We start from the raw sequence: 26,002 nt of genomic DNA, 5'->3' as shown, positions 1-26,002 counted from the left end.
AGAACTTACACAACAAACTCAAGAGAGAAACCAACAGTTCCACCATGAGCAGCACCTGGTGACAAACTCTCTGAGTGCTATAATAAAATTCATATTATAATTATATTATAATTATATATATATATTATTATAATGATATCAGATGGACCTTTCAGTCGTTGGCTTCGTGCAGGAGTCACACACATCACTGAGTCAGCTGTGTAATTGAGAGCGGTTTTAACATGATGGATCTACAGACAAGAGTTTCACCGCAACACGTTGTGTACATTAGAGTGGATTTGAGAACGTGGTTGTGCGTGGTGCCAGTGTCGGCACTCCCCTCCCATCTGACTGAGCAAATAATAATCACTGTTTTACAGAGCTCCTGATAAGCTGCACACAGATAAAGCGCTTGTGTGACGTTTCCTTTATGATGCTCGTTATCTTAATTGACATGACAAGGGCAAATCATCCACTCGCCCCGCCCAAGTCAATTACAGTAAAACGATTTGCAGTGCTCCGACACAATGGAGGTTTTTTCTGAAGTAATTACAATCTTCTAAACTGTGTGTAATCAGACTGTGGAAATCTCAGCATCATTTATTCATTTTGAACAAAAATCAATGCAAACTCAGTGATTACAGGTTTGACTGAGATATAATTAAACAGTTGTTTCGACTCAAAATAAAAACTTGCAGTAGAAGAAGAGCTAATGATATTTTACTTTGACCATTGAAACACACAGTCTGTAGCTTCTGCCTTTAGGGGTCTCTCAATCAAAACAATGACAAAAGACAGTTGGTGACGTCATGAGATAGCGTGGGATCATGGGAGACGTTGTCTTCACCACCGTTGCCGTAAGCTCCTCCCGGTTTGGATTCCTTCAGTGTCAGTGGTTCAGGAAATCAAACAGACCCGCTGATTCTAAAACGTTAAAAACACTGAATGAAGCAGTTTGACATTTAAAGTCAGAGTCTGAGCGACGCTGTGCAGAAGACAGAGACTCAGGGTTAGAGTCACAGCTGAGACTCATGCTAACCTTTGTTCTGACTGTTTCTTTAATAACTGATGAACCAGACGTTCAGCAGGTTTTTACCTGCAGCTGAATGATCCTCAGAGGTTTCCTCCTCTCCACAACAAACACACCAGGGGATTTTACATCCACTAACACCTTGAGAGAAATTCTTCAAATTTCGTATAAACGTTGACTCAAGGATGAACTGATTAGATTTTGGTTGTAAAAGATCAAAGGTCAAAGGTCAAGGTCAGTGTGACCTCACAAAACACTTTTCAGCCATTACTCAAGACTTCACAGCAGTTATGACAAAATTCACACAAATGTTGAATATTTCCTCTGACTCTGGATTAACAGAGCTGGAACTAGTCTGAGTGGCGGAGGGATACGACCACGAGGAGGTGATTCTAGTTTACTAGGTGGTTGTGTTGCTCCGGACGACGGGAGTCCCTGTAGTTTAAGGTGTATTTCATCGAGTGTCCACAGTGGACAAGCTTCCTCTGGCATGAATGTGCTCAGTATATTTTCTAATCTGCCTGATGGATTGTGATGTTTCGCGTGTGCGCAGGTGACCAGTATCCAGATCTGAAAATAGAGCACGTGATGGACAGTCTCACCGTTCCAATGAGCCCAACCTCCTCCAGCACTACACCAACCTCATGAGTGTGTGTGTGTGTGTGTGTGTGTGCGTGTGTGTTTATTGTACATTGTTGTATTTGGTTACACCCTGCATTGTGTTGTTGCCTTTTCACTTTTGACCTTCTGTTTGTTCCATTCTGTCTAATGTTCTGCAGACAATGAAACAGAACATTAATCTTCCTATTAACAGCTGTGAGTCACAGCTGCTTTTCCTAAATGGAAGACAGAGTGTATACACAACACTCGGTGTGTAGCAACGTGATTTATACACTGATAAGCAACTGTGCTGTGAAAGAGTTGAGGGCTGAGTTGTCACCTGTGCGACCTGCCCAGTACTGTGGTACCACAATACCATTTACACAATAGTTATTAAGTGCCCTGCAGGTATGTGTTTATAGGCCGGCGTCACAGATCCCAGTATAATCCTGTGAAATGCATCAGTGTCAAATATTTACAGTCTTAAAGCAGGATGCAATTTTTTACTTCACCTACATCGCTTTTCGCCAATAGATTAGGTGAATACTGATAAATAAGCAGGTTCAGTTCGGGGCACCCACTGTGGTGAACCATGGGAAGAACAAGAGTGAATCAATGAGCAGTCAGGTGGTCGAAGGTTTTACCACTCCTCCATTTTTACAGTTAAATGCACAGTGTAATGTCTCTGCAGGCCCCTGTCAGTGTGGGGAAGTAACTGTACTAACAGTTTTCATGATGCTGGTGTGCAAAGGTAAATCTACAACTGACTGTGTGAGAAACTGAAGAAATCTCACCTTTTGGATATATGTGATGAAAGCCCTGCTCACCACTAATCCACCTGGACAAGAAATAGCAAAAAAAAAGATGCTTCACTATTTATAATGTCGGACTCTTTCAATTGTTGCACGGAGTAAAGTGCTAATCTAATAGTTAAGTTCAGTGAGTTCCTCTTGAAAAGCATTAACAATCAGCACAGCAATATAAAATCGTGTCATCTGCGTACAGATGAATACAGTTATTTAATGATTAACAATATCATTGATATAATTTGTATAAACTTCCCCGTCCAGCTGTGGCAACAGTTAGCGTGCCTCTCTGTTTGGACTGAGAGTGAGCTGTGGGTAAAACAGATCCACTGCATGTCATCTCCGGGTTTGTGCTCCGATTGTTAAATGTGTGTTTTTAAAACTTATTCATTGGTCCAACACTGCAGCTACAGCTAGTTAGCATGGCTGCAGCGCTTAAACCCCTTTCACACTGGACGGTATGACATAACATGAGGTGGGCGTAACTGCAAGTCTGCAGACAGACCTCTCTCCTTCGAATAGAAAAACAAAAGCAATAGGTAAAAGCATTTTTCATTGTTTTATTAATTTCTCTTTCTATTTCCACATTTTTATTTTTATTCTTTTTTTTATGGCACTCTTATGACGAGTCTCTCAATCAAAACCATAACAAAAGACGGCATTGGGTGACATCATGAAGTAGCTTCTCCTGGTTTGGATTCCTTCAGCGTCAGTGGTTCAGGAGGTTTTTATCAGCAGCTGAATCATCCACAGAGGTTTCGACAAACAGACCAGGAGATTAAAATCAGTAAAAACTGTGAAGAACATCAACTCCTGTAGGAGTAATCTGTTGTTTTGATATGTTGTAGTCCTCTCTTCCCAGTATAATATATATATGTGTGTGTGTGTGTGTGTGTGTGTACAGTATACAATAGAAACAAACATGATGAACACCAGCCTGTTCCTTTAAGATAGATTTAATTCAATTTCTTTATAATTAACAAACAGTTAAAAACATTTAAATGTGTAAAATATTTAGTTGATATGAATTTATTAGAAACATTAATTAAACAGTAGAGTGATAAGTCCAGTTACCATGATCTGTATTGGTATATACAATATTTACTAATATTAATCTGAACATCAGCATTCTTCAAAAACTGATAAAACAACTGATAATAAATAATACAAGTATATATAAAACACTGTCCAGGCTGTTCACTGTCCAGGCTGCTTGTCAGGCTGTTTGTCAGGCTGTTTGTCAGGCTGTCTCTGGCTGTCTCTGGCTGTAAGGACAAACACAACCCTCAGTCAGAGATCAACACAAACACTTCAGGACCTTCAGAGTTGAGATGTTTAACATCACTGAGAGCTGCTCCACACACATGAATCCCATCATCAAACCTCAGCTACAAATCTTCATCCTCATGTTCATGCTGCTGATGTGACTTGGTTGTATTTGTTTCTCCATGATAATTCCTGGTTGATAAAAATGCAGTTAATGCAGGTTTTTAATGGGAGACGGCAGGACAGTTGAACCGTTGACAGCTCGGTCACGTCACCAGCATGAACAGTGGATAAACAACAGGATTATATAAGAGGTGCTGGTGAAACTACGCTTGGCTCTCATCATGATTTAAACCTGATTTATAGAAAAGCACCTTTTGTTGTCTGAATGAGAATAAACTGGTTCATTCACAGCTCCTCTTCATCTGACTGATTCAGAGAGGGAGGGGTCAGAGACTCTTCACTCCCCTGAGTACAGGATGTGACTCACTGCCTTCTGTTTACCACCATCAGGTGCTCACATCAATCAAGACTCTGCTTGCTTCTTAAGAGGTTAGCTTAGCTCCAGTGTTCCCGGCTTATCACTCATCACATGTTTGGACATTTCCAGCTTCACTATCTGGAACAACACACGTGATCTCAGGTCGTTTACACCTGTGATTTAAGAGAAGAAGAGCTGCAGAGAACCGAAGTCTCAACAGAGCAAAATAAGTTTTCAATAGGTTCTTCCATCAGTGGCCATCAGGTGTGTTAGAGACCATCAGGTGTGTAAGGGACCATCAGGTGTGTAAGGGACCATCAGGTGTGTAAGGGACCATCAGGTGTGTTAAGGACCATCAGGTGTGTAAGGGACCATCAGGTGTGTAAGGGACCATCAGGTGTGTAAGGGACCATCAGGTGTGTTAGAGACCATCAGGTGTGTTAAGGACCATCAGGTGTGTTAGAGACCATCAGGTGTGTTAAGGACCATCAGGTGTGTTAGAGACCATCAGGTGTGTTAGAGACCATCAGGTATGTAAGGGACCATCAGGTGTGTAAGGGACCATCAGGTGTGTTAGATACCATCAGGTATGTAAGGGACCATCAGGTGTGTAAGGGACCATCAGGTGTGTTAGATACCATCAGGTGTGCTAGAGACCATCAGGTGTGGTTCAGGTGAGTCAGTGGCCATCAGGTATGTAAGGGACCATCAGGTGTGGTTCAGGTGAGTCAGAGACCGTCAGGTATGTAAGGGACCATCAGGTGTGTTAGGGACCATCAGGTGTGGTTCAGGTGAGTCAGAGACCGTCAGGTATGTAAGGGACCATCAGGTGTGTTAGGGACCATCAGGTATGTAAGGGACCATCAGGTGTGGTTCAGGTGAGTCAGTGGCCATCAGGTATGTAAGGGACCATCAGGTGTGGTTCAGGTGAGTCAGTGGCCATCAGGTATGTAAGGGACCATCAGGTGTGGTTCAGGTGAGTCAGAGACCGTCAGGTATGTAAGGGACCATCAGGTGTGTTAGGGACCATCAGGTGTGGTTCAGGTGAGCCAGAGACCGTCAGGTATGTAAGGGACCATCTGTGTCCCTCCAAACGTCCAGATGGACGAGTGACCTTGCATTTTCATAAGATGTACATGTACAGTTTATATCACACACAGGTCACCGGTTCCTCAGAATCAGAAGGGTTTATTCCCACACACCTGGGCAGCATTTAATATACCTGGGTGAATGAACTCGTCTACCTGTTGCTTGATGGCTCCAGTTCATCCAGAGAGTCTCAGGGATTCACTGCATAAAAGCCGGTCCTGTTCTTCTTGGGTGTGTCCCCCTGTTGGCGAACAAATTCAAACATCCCATCAGGCTGTTACTGAATAAACGTGTCAGCTGTTATTTCATGCACAAAGTCATGTAGTAAAATTTAACCAACATCTGACTGTAGCTCTGCAGCACTTACAACAATGACAGGGGTGGAGTCTGGTCTCTGTGTCACCGGGGCCGGAGGTGAGTACACCGGCAGAGGCTCCTGGGGCGGTTGTTTCTTTTCAGTGTAATAAGGATCCTCAGGCGTGTCCATGTGGCCACTTTCTGTTTTCTTACAGCACCATCGAACCACCTGAAACAACAGAGCGTCAACAGATCAGACACCGCAGCCGTTCCACTTTCACCTGTCTGTGAAGGTCTCAGGTGGACTCCTCCTGACGCTGTGAGACTGAACCAAAACAACGGCCCAGTAGGTTAAAAATATAAAGACTTAAGTTCAAGGTTACTGTAATATGTGATACAGAGCCGAGCAAAACAACAATGAACTGAAGGAGCACAGTGTAACTAACCTGCCTGACGACTCACCATCATGATAAAGATGATTATGAGCAGCAATAAGATGGCAGCAGCTAATACTAAGAGGGCAATAGCCCATCCAGGAACCGAGTCACCGCTCCCATTGCTGCTGCCACCACCTGATGTCGGAGGATCGGTGGACTGAGGATCTGTCTGTGTGTCATGTGGATCCACTGCTGTAGTGTGGTTCACTGCCGGGTCTCCTGTGGGATCCACTCCTCCGGTCGCTGTCGAAGTGTCACTATGGTCTATATGGTTCGTGGTTGTTGCGTCATCAAAAGAGTTGTTGGTTTTGCCTGAAGATGTTGGTGTAGGATCTGGGACTGTGGTAGGAATAGATGTGAGTGCTGGAGTTGTGGGTGCAGTGGTAGCGTTTGTAGTTGTTTTGGTTGTAGCGGTGGTAGCTGTAGGTGTTGTGGTTTTAGTAGGAGCTGTGGGTGTTGTGGTGATTGTAGGTGTACTTATGGTTATAGTAGGTGTAGTTGTGGGTGTTGCGGTAGTAGGTTGTGTTGTAGTTGGTGTTGTGGTGATTGTAGTAGGTGTTGTGGTTGTAGGTGTAGTTGTGGTTATAGTAAGTGTTGTTGTGGTTATAGTAGGTGTAGTTGTGGGTGTTGTGGTAGTAGGTTGTGTTGTAGGTGTTGTTGTGGTTGTAGGTGTTGTTGTAGGTGTTGTGGTAGTAGGTTGTGTTGTAGGTGTTGTTGTGGTTGTAGGTGTTGTTGTAGGTGTTGTGGTTGTAGGTGTTGTTGTAGGTGTTGTCGTTGTAGGTGTTGTCGTTGTAGGTGTTGTTGTAGGTGTTGTGGTTGTAGGTTTTGTGGTTGTAGGTGTTGTTGTAGGTGTTGTCGTTGTAGGTGTTGTGGTTGTAGGTGTTGTGGTTGTAGGTGTTGTTGTAGGTGTTGTCGTTGTAGGTGTTGTGGTTGTAGGTGTTGTTGTAGGTGTTGTGGTAGGTGTTGTGGTTGTAGGTGTTGTGGTTGTAGGTGTTGTAGGTGTTATTGTAGGTGTTGTTGTAGGTGTTGTGGTTGTAGGTGTTGTGGTTGTAGGTGTTGTTGTAGGTGTTGTTGTAGGTGTTGTTGTAGGTGTTGTGGTTGTAGGTGTTGTTGTAGGTGGTGTTGTTGTAGGTGTTGTGGTTGTAGGTGTTGTTGTAGGTGTTGTGGTTGTAGGTGTTGTGGTTGTAGGTGTTGTTGTAGGTGTTGTGGTTGTAGGTGTTGTTGTAGGTGGTGTTGTTGTAGGTGTTGTTGTAGGTGTTGTGGTTGTAGGTGTTGTGGTTGTAGGTGTTGTTGTAGGTGTTATTGTAGGTGTTGTTGTAGGTGTTGTGGTTGTAGGTGTTGTTGTAGGTGTTGTTGTAGGTGTTGTGGTTGTAGGTGTTGTGGTTGTAGGTGTGTTGTTGTAGGTGTTATTGTAGGTGTTGTTGTAGGTGTTGTGGTTGTAGGTGTTGTTGTAGGTGTTGTTGTAGGTGTTGTGGTTGTAGGTGTTGTGGTTGTAGGTGTTGTTGTAGGTGTTGTGGTTGTAGGTGTTGTTGTAGGTGTTGTGGTTGTAGGTGTTGTGGTTGTAGTTGGTGTTGTGGTGATTGTAGTAGGTGTTGTGGTTGTAGGTGTTGTTGTAGGTGTTGTGGTTGTAGTTGTGGTTGTAGGTGTGTTGTAGGTGTTGTGGTTGTAGGTGTTGTTGTAGGTGTTGTGGTTGTAGGTTGTGTTGTTGTTGTAGGTGTTGTGGTTGTAGGTGTTGTTGTAGGTGTTGTGGTTGTAGTTGTGGTTGTAGGTGTTGTGGTTGTAGGTGTTGTTGTAGGTGTTGTTGTAGGTGTTGTTGTAGGTGTTGTGGTTGTGGTTGTAGGTTGTGTTGTAGGTGTTGTTGTGGTTGTAGGTGTTGTTGTAGGTGTTGTGGTTGTAGGTGTTGTTGTAGGTGTTGTCGTTGTAGGTGTTGTCGTTGTAGGTGTTGTTGTAGGTGTTGTGGTTGTAGGTTTTGTGGTTGTAGGTGTTGTGTAGGTGTTGTGTTGTAGGTGTTGTGGTTGTAGTTGTGGTTGTAGGTGTGTGGTTGTAGGTGTGTGGTTGTAGGTGTTGTTGTAGGTGTTGTCGTTGTAGGTGTTGTGGTTGTAGGTGTTGTTGTAGGTGTTGTGGTAGGTGTTGTGGTTGTAGGTGTTGTGGTTGTAGGTGTGGTGTTTGTAGGTGTTGTTGTAGGTGTTGTGGTTGTAGGTGTTGTGGTTGTAGGTGTTGTTGTAGGTGTTGTTGTAGGTGTTGTTGTAGGTGTTGTGGTTGTAGGTGTTGTTGTAGGTGGTGTTGTTGTAGGTGTTGTGGTTGTAGGTGTTGTTGTAGGTGTTGTGGTTGTAGGTGTTGTGGTTGTAGGTGTTGTTGTAGGTGTTGTTGTAGGTGTTGTTGTAGGTGTGTTGTTGTAGGTGTTGTGGTTGTAGGTGTTGTTGTAGGTGTTGTGGTTGTAGGTGTTGTGGTTGTAGGTGTTGTTGTAGGTGTTGTTGTAGGTGTTGTTGTAGGTGGTGTTGTTGTAGGTGTTGTTGTAGGTGTTGTGGTTGTAGGTGTTGTGGTTGTAGGTGTTGTTGTAGGTGTTATTGTAGGTGTTGTTGTAGGTGTTGTGGTTGTAGGTGTTGTTGTAGGTGTTGGTTGTAGGTGTTTGGTTGTAGGTGTGGTTGTAGGTGTTGTGGTTGTAGGTGTTGTTGTAGGTGTTGTTGTAGTGTTGTTGTTGTAGGTGTTGTGGTTGTAGGTGTTGTTGTAGGTGTTGTTGTAGGTGTTGTGGTTGTAGGTGTTGTGGTTGTAGGTGTTGTTGTAGGTGTTGTTGTAGGTGTTGTTGTAGGTGTTGTGTAGGTGTTGTGGTGTAGGTGTTGTTGTAGGTGTTGTTGTAGGTGTTGTGGTTGTAGGTGTTGTTGTAGGTGTTGTGGTTGTAGGTTGTGTTGTTGTAGGTGTTGTGGTTGTAGGTGTTGTTGTAGGTGTTGTGGTTGTAGGTTGTGTTGTTGTTGTAGGTGTTGTGGTTGTAGGTGTTGTTGTAGGTGTTGTGGTTGTAGTTGTGGTTGTAGGTGTTGTGGTTGTAGGTGTTGTTGTAGGTGTTGTTGTAGGTGTTGTTGTAGGTGTTGTGTTGTGGTTGTAGTGTTGTGGTTGTAGGTGTTGTTGTAGGTGTTGTGGTTGTAGGTGTTGTGGTTGTAGGTGTTGTTGTAGGTGTTGTGGTTGTAGGTGTTGTTGTAGGTGTTGTGGTTGTAGGTGTTGTTGTAGGTGTTGTTGTAGGTGTTGTTGTAGGTGTTGTTGTAGGTGTTGTTGTAGGTGTTGTTGTAGGTGTTGTGGTTGTGGTTGTAGTAGTAGTTGTGGTTGTAAGTGTTGTGGTTGTAGGCGTAGACTCTGGAACTCCAGCTCGATTTATTTTGTCCACTACAGAAAAAAGAAGAAGGACCGATTACAAATGTAGAGGAAGTAATGAAATGAGTGCGACAACTGGAATTAGATGTAGAAAAACAGATCTCACAAGTTGTGTAGTCCATGTTAAGTTGGAAAGTTTTGGGCTCGGCAATTTTGGCATTAAGCTGAAATACAAGGTGGACAATGTTCCGATTGACGGAAAAGGTGTTGAAGACCACAGTCGCATTTGCAATCACCGGTCCAGAGCTGTGAAGGAACCTATGAACACATTAAAGAACAAGTTATAGTTCTGATCCAACAATTAACTCAACTCAATGTGTAAATAACTACAACTGCTTCCATGGTTTTGGATACATAGTAGTTCCTCAGAAAAATACTCATGTACTGAAATACTGAAAACACAAACATAAACATAAAGATACTGAAAAATTTAACATTAAAGAACACTTTAACAGGGTTCCACCTGCTTATACACACAAATCCAGTTCCTGCATGAGCGAGAGATCAGGGGTACCGATGATACCTGAAAGTAATTCCTGCAACATGTCCATAGAAGCGATAGGTGAAACAGGTGGGTCTATCGTAGCCAAAGGTGTTTTTAAGCTGCAAAACAAAAAAGAAAAAAACAAATACAGATCAGCTCTTTTCACCTGAAGTTTGAAATACAGAGGTAATAGTGCAGTTTAGTGGTGACTGACAGCAGGTACTATCAGGTAATGTTGAGCACATATAATGGACCGTATCTACCTACTGCAACAGTATCAGTCACAGTTCCCTTGTTTCATTGTGCCTAGTTATTAAGACAACAGCTGTATCTGCTGGTTTTAGAGCTTGACACAGGACCTGCACTCCCTAAAGGTAACCAGCGACCTCCTTTTGGCAGGAAACAGGGGCGAGTTCATTTCTTTGAGACTTAAATGCAGCCTTTGACACTGTAATTGACTGACTTAAAACCTGGGGTGTCATCAAGGAAACTGCATTTAGTTAAAACCGTCTGAGGTCTGAGGGTATTTTCTCCATTTAAATATTTTCAAACCAAACCCTGAATTCGAAATGGAGTTTTTACACATGTGGAGGTTTTTAACTGTAGAGTGAAAACTTGTCCTCAGAGAAGTGCCCCATCATCATCATCATCATCATCATCATCATCATCATCATCTTACCATTTCACTGATTTCGTTATACATGGTTTTATATTCCTCAGATGAAGAGTTGAGCAGGTCGTTGTTTAAACCTTCCTTGGTGATCTCCATGGGAACGAAGAAGGCCGTCCTCTCCACACCGACAGCTTCAGGCAGGTGGACAGTCAGCAGGCCTGCAGGTTTCAGTGGGACAGATTCAGTTAATGTCAGAGAGAGTGACGTTCCCTGTCTGCTTCAAATACCTGGATATGACCACGCGCCTTCAGTTTATCAGACTGTTGAAATGAAAGATGGACGACTCTCGTAACAGTGACTCTCTAAATATCTTATATCATATAATGTTGACGTCAATCTGAGCGTGGTGTTGTTATGTCTTCTATTCCCAACAGCATGGAGAGAGCTGCAGAAAATTAAAGTGCTAATCAAAAAATATTCTAAAATATCAACACATGAGTGTGAGCGACCTTTGACCCCGAATGATGGTCTGTAACACACTGTGCAGGAGGTGCAGCTCTTAGTCTCTGTTTCTCTGTGTGTTTATGAGAATTCACTATAACTGGACTTTGTGACCATAATAAACAACTTTCAAATTCAACAATGAGTTTTCAGTCTCAGCTTTAAACCATCATGGAGAAGTTCAGAGGATCTGAACATCTGGTTCACATCTGTAGGTTCTATTGCCTGACCAGGACAGTGAGACGTTGGGGAATAAAGACCCGACACTCTGGAAACGAAGAATTTACATATTCTAATATTACAGTATGACGGTACCGTCTGTTGTTGTTCGTTCCATCACATTAAAATGAAAAACTCAGAGTGTCTCTTGTATCTGTAACTTACCTTCAGACCTTCCACCAACAACACAAGCAAACATCTCTGCATTAGAACATGTGCCCATTACAAATATTCACAGTGTCATTTCCCCCTAAATAATAAAAAGCCGGCAGCTTGGCACGCAACAACAACAACAACAACAACAACAACAACAACAACAACAACAACAACAACAACAACAACAACAACAACAACAACAACAACAACAACACTGTTGGAGGCTTTATTGGGGAAAGGTATGATATTTTTTGTGAGAAGAAAAGATCTGACCAAAGTTTTACTCGCAGAAAACAAGACGTTTCCAGAAACTGGCTGAATGTAAACGCTCCAAATCAGGAACAGCGGTTAGAAATGGTCGGAGACATAAAATCAGAAATAATACATTTAAAAAGAACTGGGAACACACAACACAGACTGAATCAATGCCCAAATAAATAGTGGTGTGAGTGTTGAAATATTTCCAGACAACTCAAATGTTATTTTAATTTTATATTTTCTTATTTATATGTATTATACTGTCTTGTTCTTGATATAATGTTCTGTTTATGTTCTTGTGAAAACATAATAAAAATAAAAATTTTATTCAAAGTTCCCAGAGTGTTTTTATTCCCTAACTTCACATCTTGTTCCCTCTGACCTATGTACTGGTTCTGTACTGGTGCTGTACTGGTTCTGTACTGGTTCTGTACTGGTGCTGTACTGGTTCTGTACTGGTGCTGTACTGGTTCTGTACTGGTTCTGTACTGGTTCTGTACTGGTGCTGTACTGGTTCTGTACTGGTTCTGTACTGGTTCTGTACTGGTGCTGTACTGGTTCTGTACTGGTTCTGTACTGGTGCTGTACTGGTGCTGTACTGGTGCTGTACTGGTGCTGTACTGTTAATGACACTTGCACTGTAGGTTGTGGGTCGTATTCTAACTAACATCTCTAGATCTTGTCTCAATAATCCAGTGTTTAATTGCATGATAAAATATGGAGCAGTCGTCCTGCAAACAAGAGATGTGACTCCCTCTGATGTAGATGTAGATGTAGATGTAGATGTAGAGTAGATAGAAGTATCAGCAGACCCATTACATCATTCATTCATTCATTCATTGATATCTCTTACCTGAAATGGTCACCAAGCACAGAGTGCTGGTCCACAGCCGGTCTGGTCGTACCATGGTGAGTCCGAGTCCGTACACTTTAGTCCAGTACTCTGGGGATCTCTGGGACCTTCTTGATTACATAAATGGTGTTGTAGTCTCTTGTGCCAAGGGTTTTATTCATTCAGGATAAGAATGGGCAGGGATTAGGGGTTTGACCAGCGCTGAATCATATCTCCTCTACATTATTCAGATGTAAAGGAAAACCTGCCTCACATACACCCTGACTGTTTACTTTGGCTGAGAAACGGAGCTTAATTTAGTTTGTTAAGATATCCGTGTGTTGCGCAAACTTTTTACTGCAATTATTATTTCATCTTAAGTTTACTTTGAAAACAAGGTGTGGGAGGGGCCAGTTGTAAATGCCTTTGTCAGGGTGAACTGTCAAACTAAAAGCCTTGGGAGAACGCTTAGTTTTTGTTTGCAATTAAATCTACTGACACAACACTCCTCTGCACTTTCCCACTCTCTCAGACTGATTTACTGTTTTCATCTGCTTTCAGCTCCACTGGATCTGCACTGTCCAATCCTAATTTCACCTTTTACCTTTTCTAACAGTAATTTTCTGTTTTTTTTAAATTGTGTACAAAAGTCTGTAAAATGACAGAAATTATTTGTGAATTAACAGCCAAACTTCTATTTTAAGCATTATGCCAATAATAAGGAATTACATTTATTTCCCATTTTTGTAAAAAAAAAAAAATGATGAGAAATGTTGTTGTTAGAAAAATTTCTACAGTATTTTCTACAGAATTTCTCAAGCAGATTTATTTTACAGCTTTACAAAGGTTGATTTACAAACTACAAACATTGGAATTATTTGTGAACATCACTTTACAAGCTCAAAATCATTTTGACCCTAATTAGAACCTGGACACACGTATAGTTACAGTAACAACAGTTTTGTTTTTAAAAACATCTGCCAACTAACACACATCTCTCAGCATAAAACAGGCTGTTACACATCACATGGTCGTGGTTTAACTGGTAGTTTACTGTTTGTAGAGCTTTGGAAGTGAAGTGATAAACAGTTGTTACTGAGTAGTTCCTCATTACTCCATCACTATATCACAATAAGTTCCTTAACAACAAATCAGACACAGCAAGTTTCCAAACAAGTATTTTCATTTTATTCAAGCCAAATATTAATAATCACATCCACGTTGTTTTCTGATGCAGTCGATATGACGACAACTTGAATGTACGTATGGGGAAGGAGTAATGTGCATGACTTACCATTTATTCCTGGGTTCCACAAGGTGCAGTTCTGGCCCGAGGTGGATTCTGCCGGTCCATGAAAACACAACAGGAAAAATAAGGACATGTCAAGCAGCTCCTCTTTTGACTGACGTGTTTGAGGCAGTCTAAGACTTCAGATCATAAAACATGTATCAATCATCCACTTAAACCTCATTTAACAGATACTGTAATAAAAACAAGACTATGAGTAAATATTAACAAATGATACATGTGAAGAATCTGTAGAAGAGATTCATATATAAATTAGTGGTGAGGCAAAGCAAAGAGGAAAAATCTGTATTATAACAGTTTTTCTCTGCAGAAATATTAATTAAACTTTCTGTAAATTTATTGTTTTTATACTTTATTTGAATTGATATTTTACTTCAATTTTATGTTTTTTGTTTGGCAGCTGCTGCTGCCCGTCATTTGACCATTTTTTATTTTTTTTTTTTTTTTTTTTTTTTACAGTGTCACTCTGCTAGTAACTGTGTGTCTGCTATTAAACACAGAGGAGATAAAGACACTGATGATCAACATTAACAACATATATGGCTAAATATACATTATACTAGAACTATGATCACTTCAGTGTTTCTAACTACATGTGTACAGATGTTGGGCAGAAAAAAGCCATTCTAAGTTTAATTATAAATACCAAAGAACTGAACTGAAAGGTGCAGTAGATTTTTAACCCAGTCGCCGTCAACTTGAAAATATACTACAGCTTTCAGGATCTATGGCAGAGATGAAGGTAAGGGAAACACCTTCCCTCTGATTGGACTCTGCTTTGTGATTTGAATTTCATTCAGGAGTAAAAATAGGCTCAAAGTTTTCTGCTTTCTATCTGTAAACAGACAGTGACAAAAGCACTTCTTTCACAGTGTCTTTGTGTTATCTCACCATTAATGTCATTTATTCACAGATTCTAATAAGTCTCATTTTTCACATATAATTCGCTTTTACACGTTCACAATTTCTTCACATGTACAAACTTGATATTCTCATGCAGATTTGTTTTACAGGTTTACAAAGGTTGATTTACAATTACAGTTGGATTTTTGTGAAACAGTCTGACTAACATTAGACTGATCTATGACTGAACCAACACGACAGACCGGTCTGACATATCTGTGACAAGTGGAGACCAAATTTAAAAAAGTGACGACACAGCGGATGGAAGTAAATATACATTCAGGTTTTTTTAGGTTTTTGGAAACAACCAGAGTAATTACACGGTTGTAATGGATGAGTGACGCCAGGAGGGGGCAGTAATGCAACATAATAGATGCCAACTGCCGTAAAAACCCAAAGCAAATAACGGACATGTCTGCAGTACACGCTGCGGGGCGGTAGGTGGCGGTAGAGCTTCTGATAGCCGCCGGTAGCACCACAGAAGAAGAAGTAGCAGCAGCCGCAGCAGGTCCACTGAGGGACGGTCAACAGTTCTCCTTATATCTTCACTATAAATTGTCAAAACGTCGTACGCAATGAGGTAATTATCCTTCAACACGCCGAACATTACACGCACGGTGTTTGTAACAGCTCTGTTTGAGAAGTGTTTACGTCAGCTGATGTTAGCTCCTGTGCTAAGAAGCTAGCTGCGTGTATTGTTTGAACGCTGCCCACAGGCTAACACGTTAGCTGGGTAGAGAATTCACAATTCATCCTTCATCCAGATGTTAAGCATGTTCACGTTGTCACCTCTGAAGCACCGGGGGGTCTGTTACCCTCGTGTAGCTCGTTTAGCTATTGTCTGGCAGGGTAATGTTAAGCTAGCAACGCCTGTTCAAGAGAATGAATGGACCCCCACTGTTGTCTGTACGGGAGCCGAGAGGCTCAGCAGCGTTACGTTAGCTTAGCCACATAGCTTCCTGTTCGCTTTGCAGTGAAATCAAATGGTTAAAAGCTGTATTTCTGAGTCTCCACATGTTGCTGTGTTTGTGTTTAGAGGGGACCGCGGCAGGGGCCGGGGAGGCCGCTTCGGGTCCCGCGGCGGGCTGGTCCAGGGGTGAGTTCAGCCTCCGAGCTGCTGCTTCTCTGTCTCTTCATTAACACGTCATGACTCAAAAGCCCAGTTACAGTGTGTGAGGGTCATCGCAGTCCTCCAAGACTCCAGAGTCCTGGTTTTCTGCTCATCTCAGATCATCCACAGCTGTTTTCAGTTGAACGAATCACTGCTAGACACACACTCACTTTATTAGGAACACATGTACAAGTTCAATCAGCCAATCATGAAGTAGCTGTAGATAAAACCCTGTAGATTCACATGATGTTCACATCAAACATCAGAATAAGGAAGAGCTAACATGAGCTAACATGGAAACAACACAGACACGTAGCAGCTGAGTGTCCAGGCACTTTAGAAGAACTAAACTGCAGCTCTGATGTGAACCTGCTCACATTAAAGCTGTAGTCTCCATTATTTAATTTCAAACTGAATATGCTGAAGCTCAGAGTCTGAAGAACAAAACATGTAACTGTCCCAGAACTTGTGGTGTGGAGTGAACATTAGATATTCTTCTATGATGACTGTTGATGTTGTTATTATTACGAAACTACAAACTGTTCCTCTGCTCTTCCCTCCTGTTCAGGTACCGACCGTTTGTCCCACACATCCCATTTGATTTTTATGTGGTGAGTAAAGGTGTTTCACTGCTTCCTTCAGTCTGTTTCAGCTCTTGACTGCAGCCGCCATCACTGCTAGATGTGGTTGGGTGTAGTTTGGCACTGTTGCACCTGTAGCCACACCCAAAAGTGATGTCACAGTGTCCAGGAGTCGTATTCAGAGGATCTCTGTTACCTGCTCATGTGAAGTGTGTTAGTGCACACACACATTGTTTTCAGTGGCAGTGAGGAGAAAGTTTTAGCCTGAGGATGTTTTGTGAATACGGCTCCTGGAGTTCACCTGGACATCACTGCAGCCAGGTGAGATGTTTCTCACGGGGTGTTCAGGTACCTTAGTTTTCCTGTGAGTTATGTTGAGACCACCACCACCTAATGAAACTGCCTCAGCTAGCATAGCATAGCATAGCATAGCATAGAACAGCATGGGTGTGAGTACTGAAGCAGACTGTTGTTGTCACCAGTGTGAGATGGCCTTCCCCAGAGTGAAGCCTGCACCTGATGAGACCGCTTTCAGTGAGTGTCTGCTGAAGAGAAACCAGGACCTGAGCCCCACCCCCGCAGAGCAGGTCAGTCCCAGACCTGCACCGACGCCGCACCGGTCTCTCATCACACTCTGTTGTTTACACTCGCTGACAGAAACCTTGTTTACTTCTCTCTTCCTGTCTTAGTCCTCCATCTTGTCCCTGGTCACGAAGATCAATAATGTCATTGACAACCTGATTGTCGCTCCTGGAAACTTTGAAGTGGTGAGTCAGTTACCATGGTACTGCACACTGTAAGTAGCATGATCAGTCAGCTCCCTGGTCGGATCATCATCCGTGTAATAAGTGGATCATTCAGTTTAAACGGTCACATCTGGTCACATCTGTCATTAACCCGGTTCATCGTGTCACCACATGACATTTGAACAGTGTTGTACCTGTGTCTCCTCATAGCAAATTGAAGAGGTGCGTCAGGTGGGCTCTTACAAGAAGGGTACCATGACAACAGGACACAACGTCGCTGACCTGGTTGTGATCCTGAAGATCCTCCCAACACGTGAGTCATCACCAGGAAGTGACGTCACCTGTAACAGTCTGAATGAAAACCGCTGCTGCTTGTTATCACCCGAGTCTTTGAGATGTTTGTTGTGACCTCTGATGAACTGGCACAATTTAGATTTAATTTGGGAAAAATACCTGTTTTCAGATCAGTAACATAAGAGAAGTGAGGACTAATAATCTGCTGCCACAGAAACAGTCTGCAGGTGGTTGTTGTTGTTGTTGTTATTCTGATGTGAGAAGTTTATTGACGGTGATGATTCTTCCTTTGACAGTCGAGGCAGTTGCTGCTCTGGGCAACAAAGTAGTGGAGACGCTTCGTACACAGGATCCCACTGAAGGTGACGTGTTCTCAGACGTGTTTAAGTTGAACAGTGGAGTGTAATTCCACTGTCAGACAGCAGCTGACTGTGTGTGTGTGTGTGTGTGTGTGTGTGTGTGTGTGTGGTGTGTGTGTGTGTGTGTGCGTGCGCGCGCGTGTGTGCGTGTGTGTGTGTGTTTCAGTGCTGTCCATGTTGACCAATGAGACGGGCTTTGAGATCAGTTCAGCTGACGCCACTGTCAAGATCCTCATCACCACCGTCCCTCCCAACCTGCGCAAGCTGGACCCAGAGCTGCACCGTAGGAACACACACACACACACACACACACACACACACACACACACACACACACACACACACACACACACACACAAGTTTTCTACTAAACATTTAAGGTTTTATTTCTCCGTAGCTGAGGGAGTTAGTTAAAGTCTTTAGTGCAGCAGTTTAACTGACCTTTGGTAAAAGACTAAGAAAAGGAGAAATCCTTAAATACTTTAGTGAACATTTTAAGGAAACTTTAACTCAGACTTCTTAGATCTTAACTTAAGGTGCCCACAAATCTGATTCAGTCTTGACCAGATTTCCCTGATGGGAGTCCAGACATGTCAGCACCCGACCTCACTTGACCTCACCTGTTGTGACTGATCAAAGTGCGCAGAGGTTAAAAGGTTCAGCGCCTCAGCGAGTCACAGTCCAGAGAGCGGCTCAGGTGTGGAGGTTGGAGCTGAGACACCGGGGTCATTTCATTTTTGTGTTTTCTACAGTGGACATCAAGGTGCTGCAGAGCGCCCTCGCCGCCATCCGCCACGCCCGCTGGTTTGAGGAGAACGCCTCTCAGTCCACGTGAGGACGTCTTCTGTTTCCTGTCACCACAGCTGAGTCCTTCGCTGACACCGGCACCAACACTCATCTGTCTCGTTTGTTTTATGTCGTCTTCAGGGTCAAAGTGCTGATCCGCCTCTTGAAGGACCTGAGGCTGCGCTTCCCTGGTTTTGAACCCCTCACTCCCTGGATCCTGGACCTGCTGGTGAGTCCTGACATGTGACCAGAGTAAGGAACACAAGCGTGTGACCTCATGTTCTCCCTGGCCGGTGTTGTGGGTCAGTGAGCGGTGTGTGTTGTGTGTTGTGTTTCAGGGACACTCTGCAGTGATGAACAACCCGTCCAGGCAGCCGCTGTCCCTGAACGTGGCCTACAGGTGTGTTCCCGCTCTCTTCAGGTCTCGTGTTGTTCAGTCTCCTCTGATGAGACTCTGTGTCTGAGCTTTGTGTTGGACTCTTGTTTTGAAGGCGCTGCCTGCAGATGCTGGCTGCTGGTCTCTTCCTGCCCGGCTCAGTGGGCATCACTGACCCCTGCGAGAGCGGGAACTTCAGAGTGCACACAGTCATGACTCTGGAGCAGCAGGTAGGTCTGGTCCTGGTCCTGGTCCTGGTCCTGGTTCTGCAGCTGGTTCGGGGAGCAGGTCTGAGTGTGTGCTAATGTTTGTGTGTCTGTGTAGGACATGGTGTGTTTCACAGCTCAGACGCTGGTCAGGGTGCTGTCCCACGGAGGCTACAGGAAGATCCTCGGCCTGGAGGGAGACGCCAGCTGTAAGATGATGTCATTGTTTTCATACATTAATAATAATAACTGTATTCGTATAGAACTTTTCTTAACAAAGTTACAAAGTGCTTTACAAGAAAAGTAAAACTAGATAAAAGAAAAATCCAAAGTGAGCATCATAAAGTGTCAAATCAACATTTGAGGCTTTAAAAGTCAGTAACAACATTTTTTAAATCCAGTGAAGGGAGGCGAGCTCCAGAGTCATGTGACTGTACCTGTTAGTTCCAGCAATCAGACGAGCAGCATTATCTTGTACCAGCTGAAGACGGTGGAGCGAAGCCTGACTGACAGAATCAGTAACAGCATGTACAGGTTTATGTAGATCAGTGATTGATAGAAACGAGACTGAACCACGTGTTTGAAGCATCAATTAGACATTTAGACATAAAGCAGATGTCGGGGGATCAGTTGACATGTTTCTCCCGGGTGTCACACCTGTCGCTCTGACAGGTCACCTGACGCACTGATAACACAACGTACACACAGGGAGTGACTCCTGTAATAATCTGTCGTTCCAGACCTGGCAACAGAGATGTCCACGTGGGACGGCGTGATCGTGACGCCCTCAGAGAAGGCGTACGAGAAACCCCCAGAGAGGAAGGAGGAGGAAGACGAAGCTCTGGAGGAGGGAGGAGATGGAGAGGATGAGAGCATGGAGACCCAGGAGTGATGATCATGATGATGATGATGAGCTGAGGTTGGATCCTCGACCACCAACACACACACACACACGTTCAGCAACTCATATTTTACACCACTCCCAGTAGGGATGGTACTGAAACGGGTTCATGTTAATCGAGTGCATGTGAGGAAAATAAGCAACGTTAATATTGTTCATTTGTTTTTTTTCTCTTACAAAATGCCACAAAGTCCCAATAAGAGAAAACATTAAAGAACCGGATTGATTAGTGGTATCGATAAAAGTAGTAGTGCCATCCCCAACTCCGTGTGTGTGTGTGTGTGTGTGTGTGTGTGTGTGTGTGTGTGTGTGTGTGTGTGTGTGTGTGTGTGTGTGTGTGTGTGTGTGTGTGTGTGTGTGTGTGTGTGTGTGTGTGTTCTCTCCACAGTGGGTGCTGGTTGTTTTTGAAGAGGACGTCCTGGACAGACCTGACGAGTCAGAAAAAGGACTGAACTCAGTTTTATTGTCACGTTTTTACTTTCCCTTGTTCTGTTTGTATTTTGTCTTTGTTACATTTACAGTAAAATTTAGTTTTTTTTTTTTAAATTTAACTGCTGTTGTTGTTTGTCATGGGACACACACACACACACACACACACGCTGGTCGTCAGTATTTTATCGGAGTTGTTTTCAATATTAAATCAACTCATAAGTAAATTCAAACAGTATTAGGTCTTTATGATTTGGCTGTTTTTACATTGTTGTTGAACCTGTTTCCTCACGTAGCTTCGACAGTTAGCTTCATGATTTAGTCAAAAATGATCAGTGTGACATTTGACATGTTAAATGTGGGTGAAGCTAACAGTTAGCCTGCTCTGGGTTTGAGCCTGTTCACTATAAAACACGGACAAGATCACGGAGCGGAGCATTGAGACCGGGTCAATCAACAGGAAGTGCTAATATCACACAGAGGGAGTGATGTACTGAATACGTTAACTACATGTATCACTCTGCTTTACAGGTTTTCTATTAACCGTCAATCATCATATTCAGAACATCACGACCTCAGTGTGATATTACTTTATACAACAGTTCCACGAGCGCCATGTTAGTTAAATTAGCAACAACAGATGATGTATGATTTGTTTATTTCATCATTTATTTGACTACACCAACAAATAGTTTCGCAACTGGACTGGTACTGAACATTTTCCTGACCTGCACAGAGACACTAGCTTAGACAGATATAGACTTTATTTATCCCTTAGGGGAAATTCATTAGCTGCTTTTAGTGATTAATGGACCTTGGTCTGAAAAAGTTTGAGAGACTCTGTATCAAACCACACCTGTGGGAAGTGAACAGGTGTTTGTGACCTGACTGGGTGGAGGGTCAGAAGGTGAGAACTGGTTTTAGTTGGACCAGATCAGAGACACAGTTCTGAGACAAAGTGACTTTATTCTGACTTTGCAGCAGACTGCTGATGTTGGGGAGAGTTTCAAGGGACCACTAAAACATGCAACACTGGGTTTCCATGACAACGGATGATGCGAGCAACTAATTCACTCGGGTATAAAATGACAGTGGAAAGGTCAGCAGGATCTAAAGAGGCTACACGCTCCGTCAGTGTGGACCCGAGTCTCCCCATCTCACACACTATTATTTGGACATTTAGCTGTTAGCGATTAGCACAGGATATGCTAACGACAGGAACACACGCAGTAAGAGCAGGTGGAAAAGACACGAAGGTTCCTCACAGTTACTCGTTTCCATGTCAACATAACAGTCATCATCTGCTTCCTGTCGACAGTCAGACTTCAGGTCTTTCAGCGGTCGCACACCGCAGTGGAGCTCACACCCTCACGCACGTCTGAGTGTCACAGGTGGCGCCGACAGGTAACATTCAACCCTCAAAGGTCAGAGTTCAGCGAATCCTGTTCACATCTGTCTCACATAAGAACAAACACAGAATCCACCTCGACCCAGCACGTCGTCCAGTCAGACACCAGGGGGCGTGTCCTGGTTCTCGCACATCAGGGGGCGGGTCTCCTCTGATGTGAGCCTGTCAGAGACCCCCCCGCCCTGAAGGACAGAGCTGGACCTGGACTGACGGACTGATGAGGATTAACTTCATGTGAGGGAGGGGGGTGATGAGGACACAGTGGGCTCTGTGCACCCATCTGAAGCAGAGCTGGGGGGGGGGGGTTTCAGCAGTGAGTGAAGCAGAGCAGAAGAAGGTCCTCAGGGGTCCGAATCCTCATGGAGGGACCCTGTCACTTATTTTGGGACAGGTCTGAAGGATCTGGATCCCCTGCTGCTGTCGCGGAGCGGTCAGTGTGTTAACCCTGTTAGATCGTGGTCTCTGGAGAGGTTGGGGGGGGGGGGGGGTCACGGCTTGAGTTTGAGCCAGGGGTGGACCATGGTGAGGAGAGACAGGACCGAGGAGGCCAGGCCGCAGGCCCCGACGAAGCCCTGTCCTGTGGGGTAAATCTGCAGCCGGTCCAGAGGGATGAAGATGTCGCAGCTGTTCTTCAGCAGGTCCAGGAGCAGCGGCGGGTTGCTGTACAGCACCGTCACCAGCAGGTGGAGCCGTCTGCGGAGCCACACCGCCATGACGGGCACGGCCGCACCGGCCGGAGTGGCTGGGGAGGACAGCTGGTCCTCGGGCAGGGCGGTGCCGGGGTAGGGGGAGGGCGGGGACTTGGCGGCTCTGTAGCGTGCTTCACTTTCCATGAGGAGGCGGAGCTCGTACACGTCTCGAGTCAGGTTGAGGATCAGAGAGAAGAGGTAGTACCTGCAGAGTTCAGACACACAGCTGGATCAGGTGAGACACTCAGGTGAACATGTTCACTCTGACCAGCAGAACCAGCAGCTGCTCACCTGAGACAACGTCCAGGTCTCAGGTGAAGAGTCCGTCAGAAACGACAGGTAACAAACCAGCACTGAAGAAATTAAATCTAAGCGGGAAGATCGAGGTAGAAAACCACGAGCCCTGGACTCCCTCACCTGAGCTGTGCTTCTACTCTTACATTCAGATTCATCTTTTCTCCCTTATTTATTATTTAACTCATAAACATTTATTTTTGTCACTTTATATAAAAAAAAATGTACTTGTCTGCTAATTCATTTGTTTTTATTTCTTTATTTATTTTCTTTCACTTCGAGGACATTCCTCATACTGTCATAAGTTTTTATAAATGTATATTAATATGTTTTAGTGATTCTTTTCTTTTCTGAAAACGAATAAAAGAAACTAGGTCACTGTACTCTGAACCTAGAGCTCAGTGCCAGGTCACATGATGCTTCTCACCTGAAAGACCTCTGACTCCATTTGTGCTGGTCCAGTTTGGAGATGAGTCCAGTTTTTCCCGCCCACAGGACGTTGTCACAGGCGAAGTACATGGCTCTGTTGAGGTGGCTGATGGTCAGGCAGAGTCTCAGCACGCTGTCAGACAGGTGGATCGCCCTCTTGGCGGCTTCCAGCGCCTCCACTGAGTTTCCCAGACGCAGCACTACAGGACACACACACACACACACACACACACACACACAGGTCACACACCTCAGCTTTAGCATCGGGAGAACGAGTCAAAGTGGCGGCTTCACTCACACTTCCTGGTCAGGCTCAGGTGTGCTTCCAGCTGACGGACGGTTGGGAGGAGGTCAGCCGCCGCCCCGCCCCTCTGCAGCGTGTAGCCCAGCAAGGTGCAGGTGTACTGAGCCGCCCTGTGAGACAACAGAGAGTCATGAAGACGAGGGACACAGGTAGGAGACAGGTAGACAAACAAACACAGTACATCATCAGCGTCTCCGTCACAATAAACAATAAAAACAAAAAGTGTCTCTCAGCTGTTTCTTCAGCTGAACCTGTTCACACCTGGAACCTGTTCACACCTGGAACCTGTTCACACCTGAAACCTGTTCACACCTGAAACCTGTTCACACCTGAAACCTGTTCACACCTGGAGCCTGTTCACATCTGGAACCTGTTCACACCTGGAACCTGTTCACACCTGGAGCCTGTTCACATCTGGAACCTGTTCACACCTGGAACCTGTTCACACCTGAAACCTGTTCACACCTGGAGTCTGTTCACATCTGGAACCTGTTCACACCTGGAACCTGTTCACACCTGGAACCTGTTCACATCTGGAACCTGTTCACACCTGGAACCTGTTCACACCTGGAACCTGTTCACATCTGGAACCTGTTCACACCTGGAGCCTGTTCACACCTGGAACCTGTTCACATCTGGAACCTGTTCACACCTGGAACCTGTTCACATCTGGAACCTGTTCACATCTGGAACCTGTTCACACCTGGAGCCTGTTCACACCTGGAACCTGTTCACATCTGGAACCTGTTCACACCTGGAACATGTTCACATCTGGAACCTGTTCACATCTGGAACCTGTTCACACCTGGAGCCTGTTCACACCTGGAGCCTGTTCACATCTGGAACCTGTTCACACCTGGAACCTGTTCACACCTGGAACCTGTTCACACCTGGAACCTGTTCACACCTGGAACCTGTTCACACCTGGAGCCTGTTCACACCTGGAGCCTGTTCACACCTGGAGTCTGTTCACATCTGGAACCTGTTCACACTTATTACCTTTTCACACCTGGAACCTGTTCACATCTGGAACCTGTTCACACTTTGAGCCTGTTCACATCTGGAACCTGTTCACACTTATTACCTTTTCACACCTGGAACCTGTTCACATCTGGAACCTGTTCACACCTGGAACCTGTTCACACTTATTACCTTTTCACACCTGGAACCTGTTCACATCTGGAACCTGTTCACATCTGGAACCTGTTCACATCTGGAACCTGTTCACATCTGGAACCTGTTCACAGTTGGAACCTGAACCACATCACTTGTCAGTCTGTTTGTGGTTCCCCCTGATCCAGCCCAATGAGCCGCACCCGTACAAGTTCGGGTTCGAGGACTTGTTGCTATGACAACAAGCTTTCAAGAACCACTGTGACCAGACTGAGGTTATCTCAAGTTAACCCCCCCCCCCGGTCTGAGACGAGCCGTTTCCGTGGTAACCCAGGTGCGACACGGGCCCTTCGCCGTCTGGGTGGTTCGGTTGAAGTGACGTGACAGATCCGGTCTATGAGGTTACCTGATGATTCGCTCCTTGGCCTGGCTCTGGGCGTTAAATCGAACCCACGAGTCCATTCTGGCTCCTGGTTCTGTGACGGCTGCTCGGTCGCTGACGTTAACCAGCGGTTAACTAGCTGTTAACCTGTGTGCTAGCGCTGGTTAGCAGCCCAGGAGCTAACGTCTCTAAACTGGTTCTGAAGACACTTTTAATCCCACCACTAGTCCGCCATGTCCGGACCGGATATCCGCCTCCTCCCCCTCTTCTTCTGGGGTTAATGGCGGGTCACAAAGCGGCGTGACGGCTGCACGACGCCCCCTGCTGTACGGAGTGTGAAGCTTCGTCTTCTCTTCTTTTTCTTCTTCTCCTTCTTGTGTGTTTTAATAACATAAAATTAGACAAACTAGGCCATATCAGCTTTATAGATTTAAGTAAAATTAACTCAAAAATCATTGACTTAACATAAAAAAATCATGTCAACCTCAGAAAGGTTTTTTATGTCATTTTGACAGTCATGAACATTTATCGACTTAACAATAAACCTTCATTTATTATTCAAATATTTAACTCTTAACTTCTGAGACGTCCCTGTACGCCCTGTCAACCCTCTTCTTCTGTGGTATTTTTATTTGGTTTGTTTTGGGACTCAGTCTGGGCCCAGCAGTGCAGGTGGTGACTGCACCTTGTGTTTTAGGCTGTGTCCGTCTTCTCTGTTCACCTCAGGACAGGTGTGTCTGTGTCTTTGATGCTGTCGTCCACCTTAGGGTGGATCTACGTCACATCAGTCCAGGGTCTTCACTGCTGCCACAGGTGACGTCTCCTCTCAGGGGATCCTGTCTTCACGGTGTTAGGATGTAGAATGGTGTGTGTGTGTGTGTGTGTGTGACAGTGGCCTGCTACACAAATCAACTCTTACACTGATTAACTGTAAACTTCATGAGGAAAGCTTTTATTGATGAAGACGTATG

At 44.4% G+C, this 26,002-nt stretch overlaps 2 protein-coding genes and 1 pseudogene across 2 annotated transcripts; 1 reads left to right on the top strand and 2 right to left on the bottom strand.

The window, feature by feature from the left end:
• Nucleotides 1-2,992: 2,992 nt before the first annotated feature.
• On the bottom strand, nt 2,993-12,540 carry LOC130183997 (mucin-2-like; annotated as a pseudogene).
• Nucleotides 12,541-15,052: 2,512 nt separating this feature from the next.
• On the top strand, nt 15,053-20,614 carry ilf2 (interleukin enhancer binding factor 2). Its single transcript, XM_056399080.1, has 15 exons — nt 15,053-15,203; nt 15,660-15,719; nt 16,303-16,345; nt 16,798-16,902; nt 17,005-17,082; nt 17,272-17,374; nt 17,652-17,717; nt 17,881-17,997; nt 18,467-18,545; nt 18,642-18,729; nt 18,839-18,900; nt 18,992-19,106; nt 19,201-19,291; nt 19,823-20,001; nt 20,372-20,614. Exons 1-14 carry the CDS (start codon nt 15,199-15,201, stop codon nt 19,972-19,974), a joined length of 1,164 nt encoding a protein of 387 aa, XP_056255055.1. The 5' UTR covers nt 15,053-15,198; the 3' UTR covers nt 19,975-20,001; nt 20,372-20,614.
• Nucleotides 20,615-21,053: 439 nt separating this feature from the next.
• On the bottom strand, nt 21,054-25,308 carry pex11b (peroxisomal biogenesis factor 11 beta). The gene is made up of 4 exons (XM_056399081.1): nt 25,056-25,308; nt 23,531-23,646; nt 23,231-23,432; nt 21,054-22,714 (listed from the first exon to the last, which is right to left on the bottom strand). Exons 1-4 carry the CDS (start codon nt 25,109-25,111, stop codon nt 22,309-22,311), a joined length of 780 nt encoding a protein of 259 aa, XP_056255056.1. The 5' UTR covers nt 25,112-25,308; the 3' UTR covers nt 21,054-22,308.
• Nucleotides 25,309-26,002: the final 694 nt, after the last annotated feature.

Source organism: Seriola aureovittata, chromosome 16, assembly GCF_021018895.1.
Source record: "Seriola aureovittata isolate HTS-2021-v1 ecotype China chromosome 16, ASM2101889v1, whole genome shotgun sequence".
Taxonomy (NCBI): domain Eukaryota; kingdom Metazoa; phylum Chordata; class Actinopteri; order Carangiformes; family Carangidae; genus Seriola; species Seriola aureovittata.
The sequence above is the reverse complement of the archived record's forward strand: the minus strand, read 5'-3'. Positions and strand labels throughout refer to the sequence as shown.

Bases quoted from the DNA above. Each gene is read 5' to 3' on its own strand.
- ilf2 (XM_056399080.1), top strand. The intron at 16,903-17,004 runs GTCAGTCCCAGA...TTCCTGTCTTAG, and splicing joins GCCCCACCCCCGCAGAGCAG to TCCTCCATCTTGTCCCTGGT. The intron at 17,998-18,466 runs GTAGGAACACAC...TGTTTTCTACAG, and splicing joins GCTGGACCCAGAGCTGCACC to TGGACATCAAGGTGCTGCAG.
- pex11b (XM_056399081.1), bottom strand. From the start codon at position 25,111: ATGGACTCGTGGGTTCGATTTAACGCCCAGAGCCAGGCCAAGGAGCGA. The intron at 23,647-25,055 runs GTAACCTCATAG...GTTGTCTCACAG, and splicing joins GCCAAGGAGCGAATCATCAG to GGCGGCTCAGTACACCTGCA. The intron at 22,715-23,230 runs GTGAGAAGCATC...TGAACTCTGCAG, and splicing joins TGGAGTCAGAGGTCTTTCAG to GTACTACCTCTTCTCTCTGA.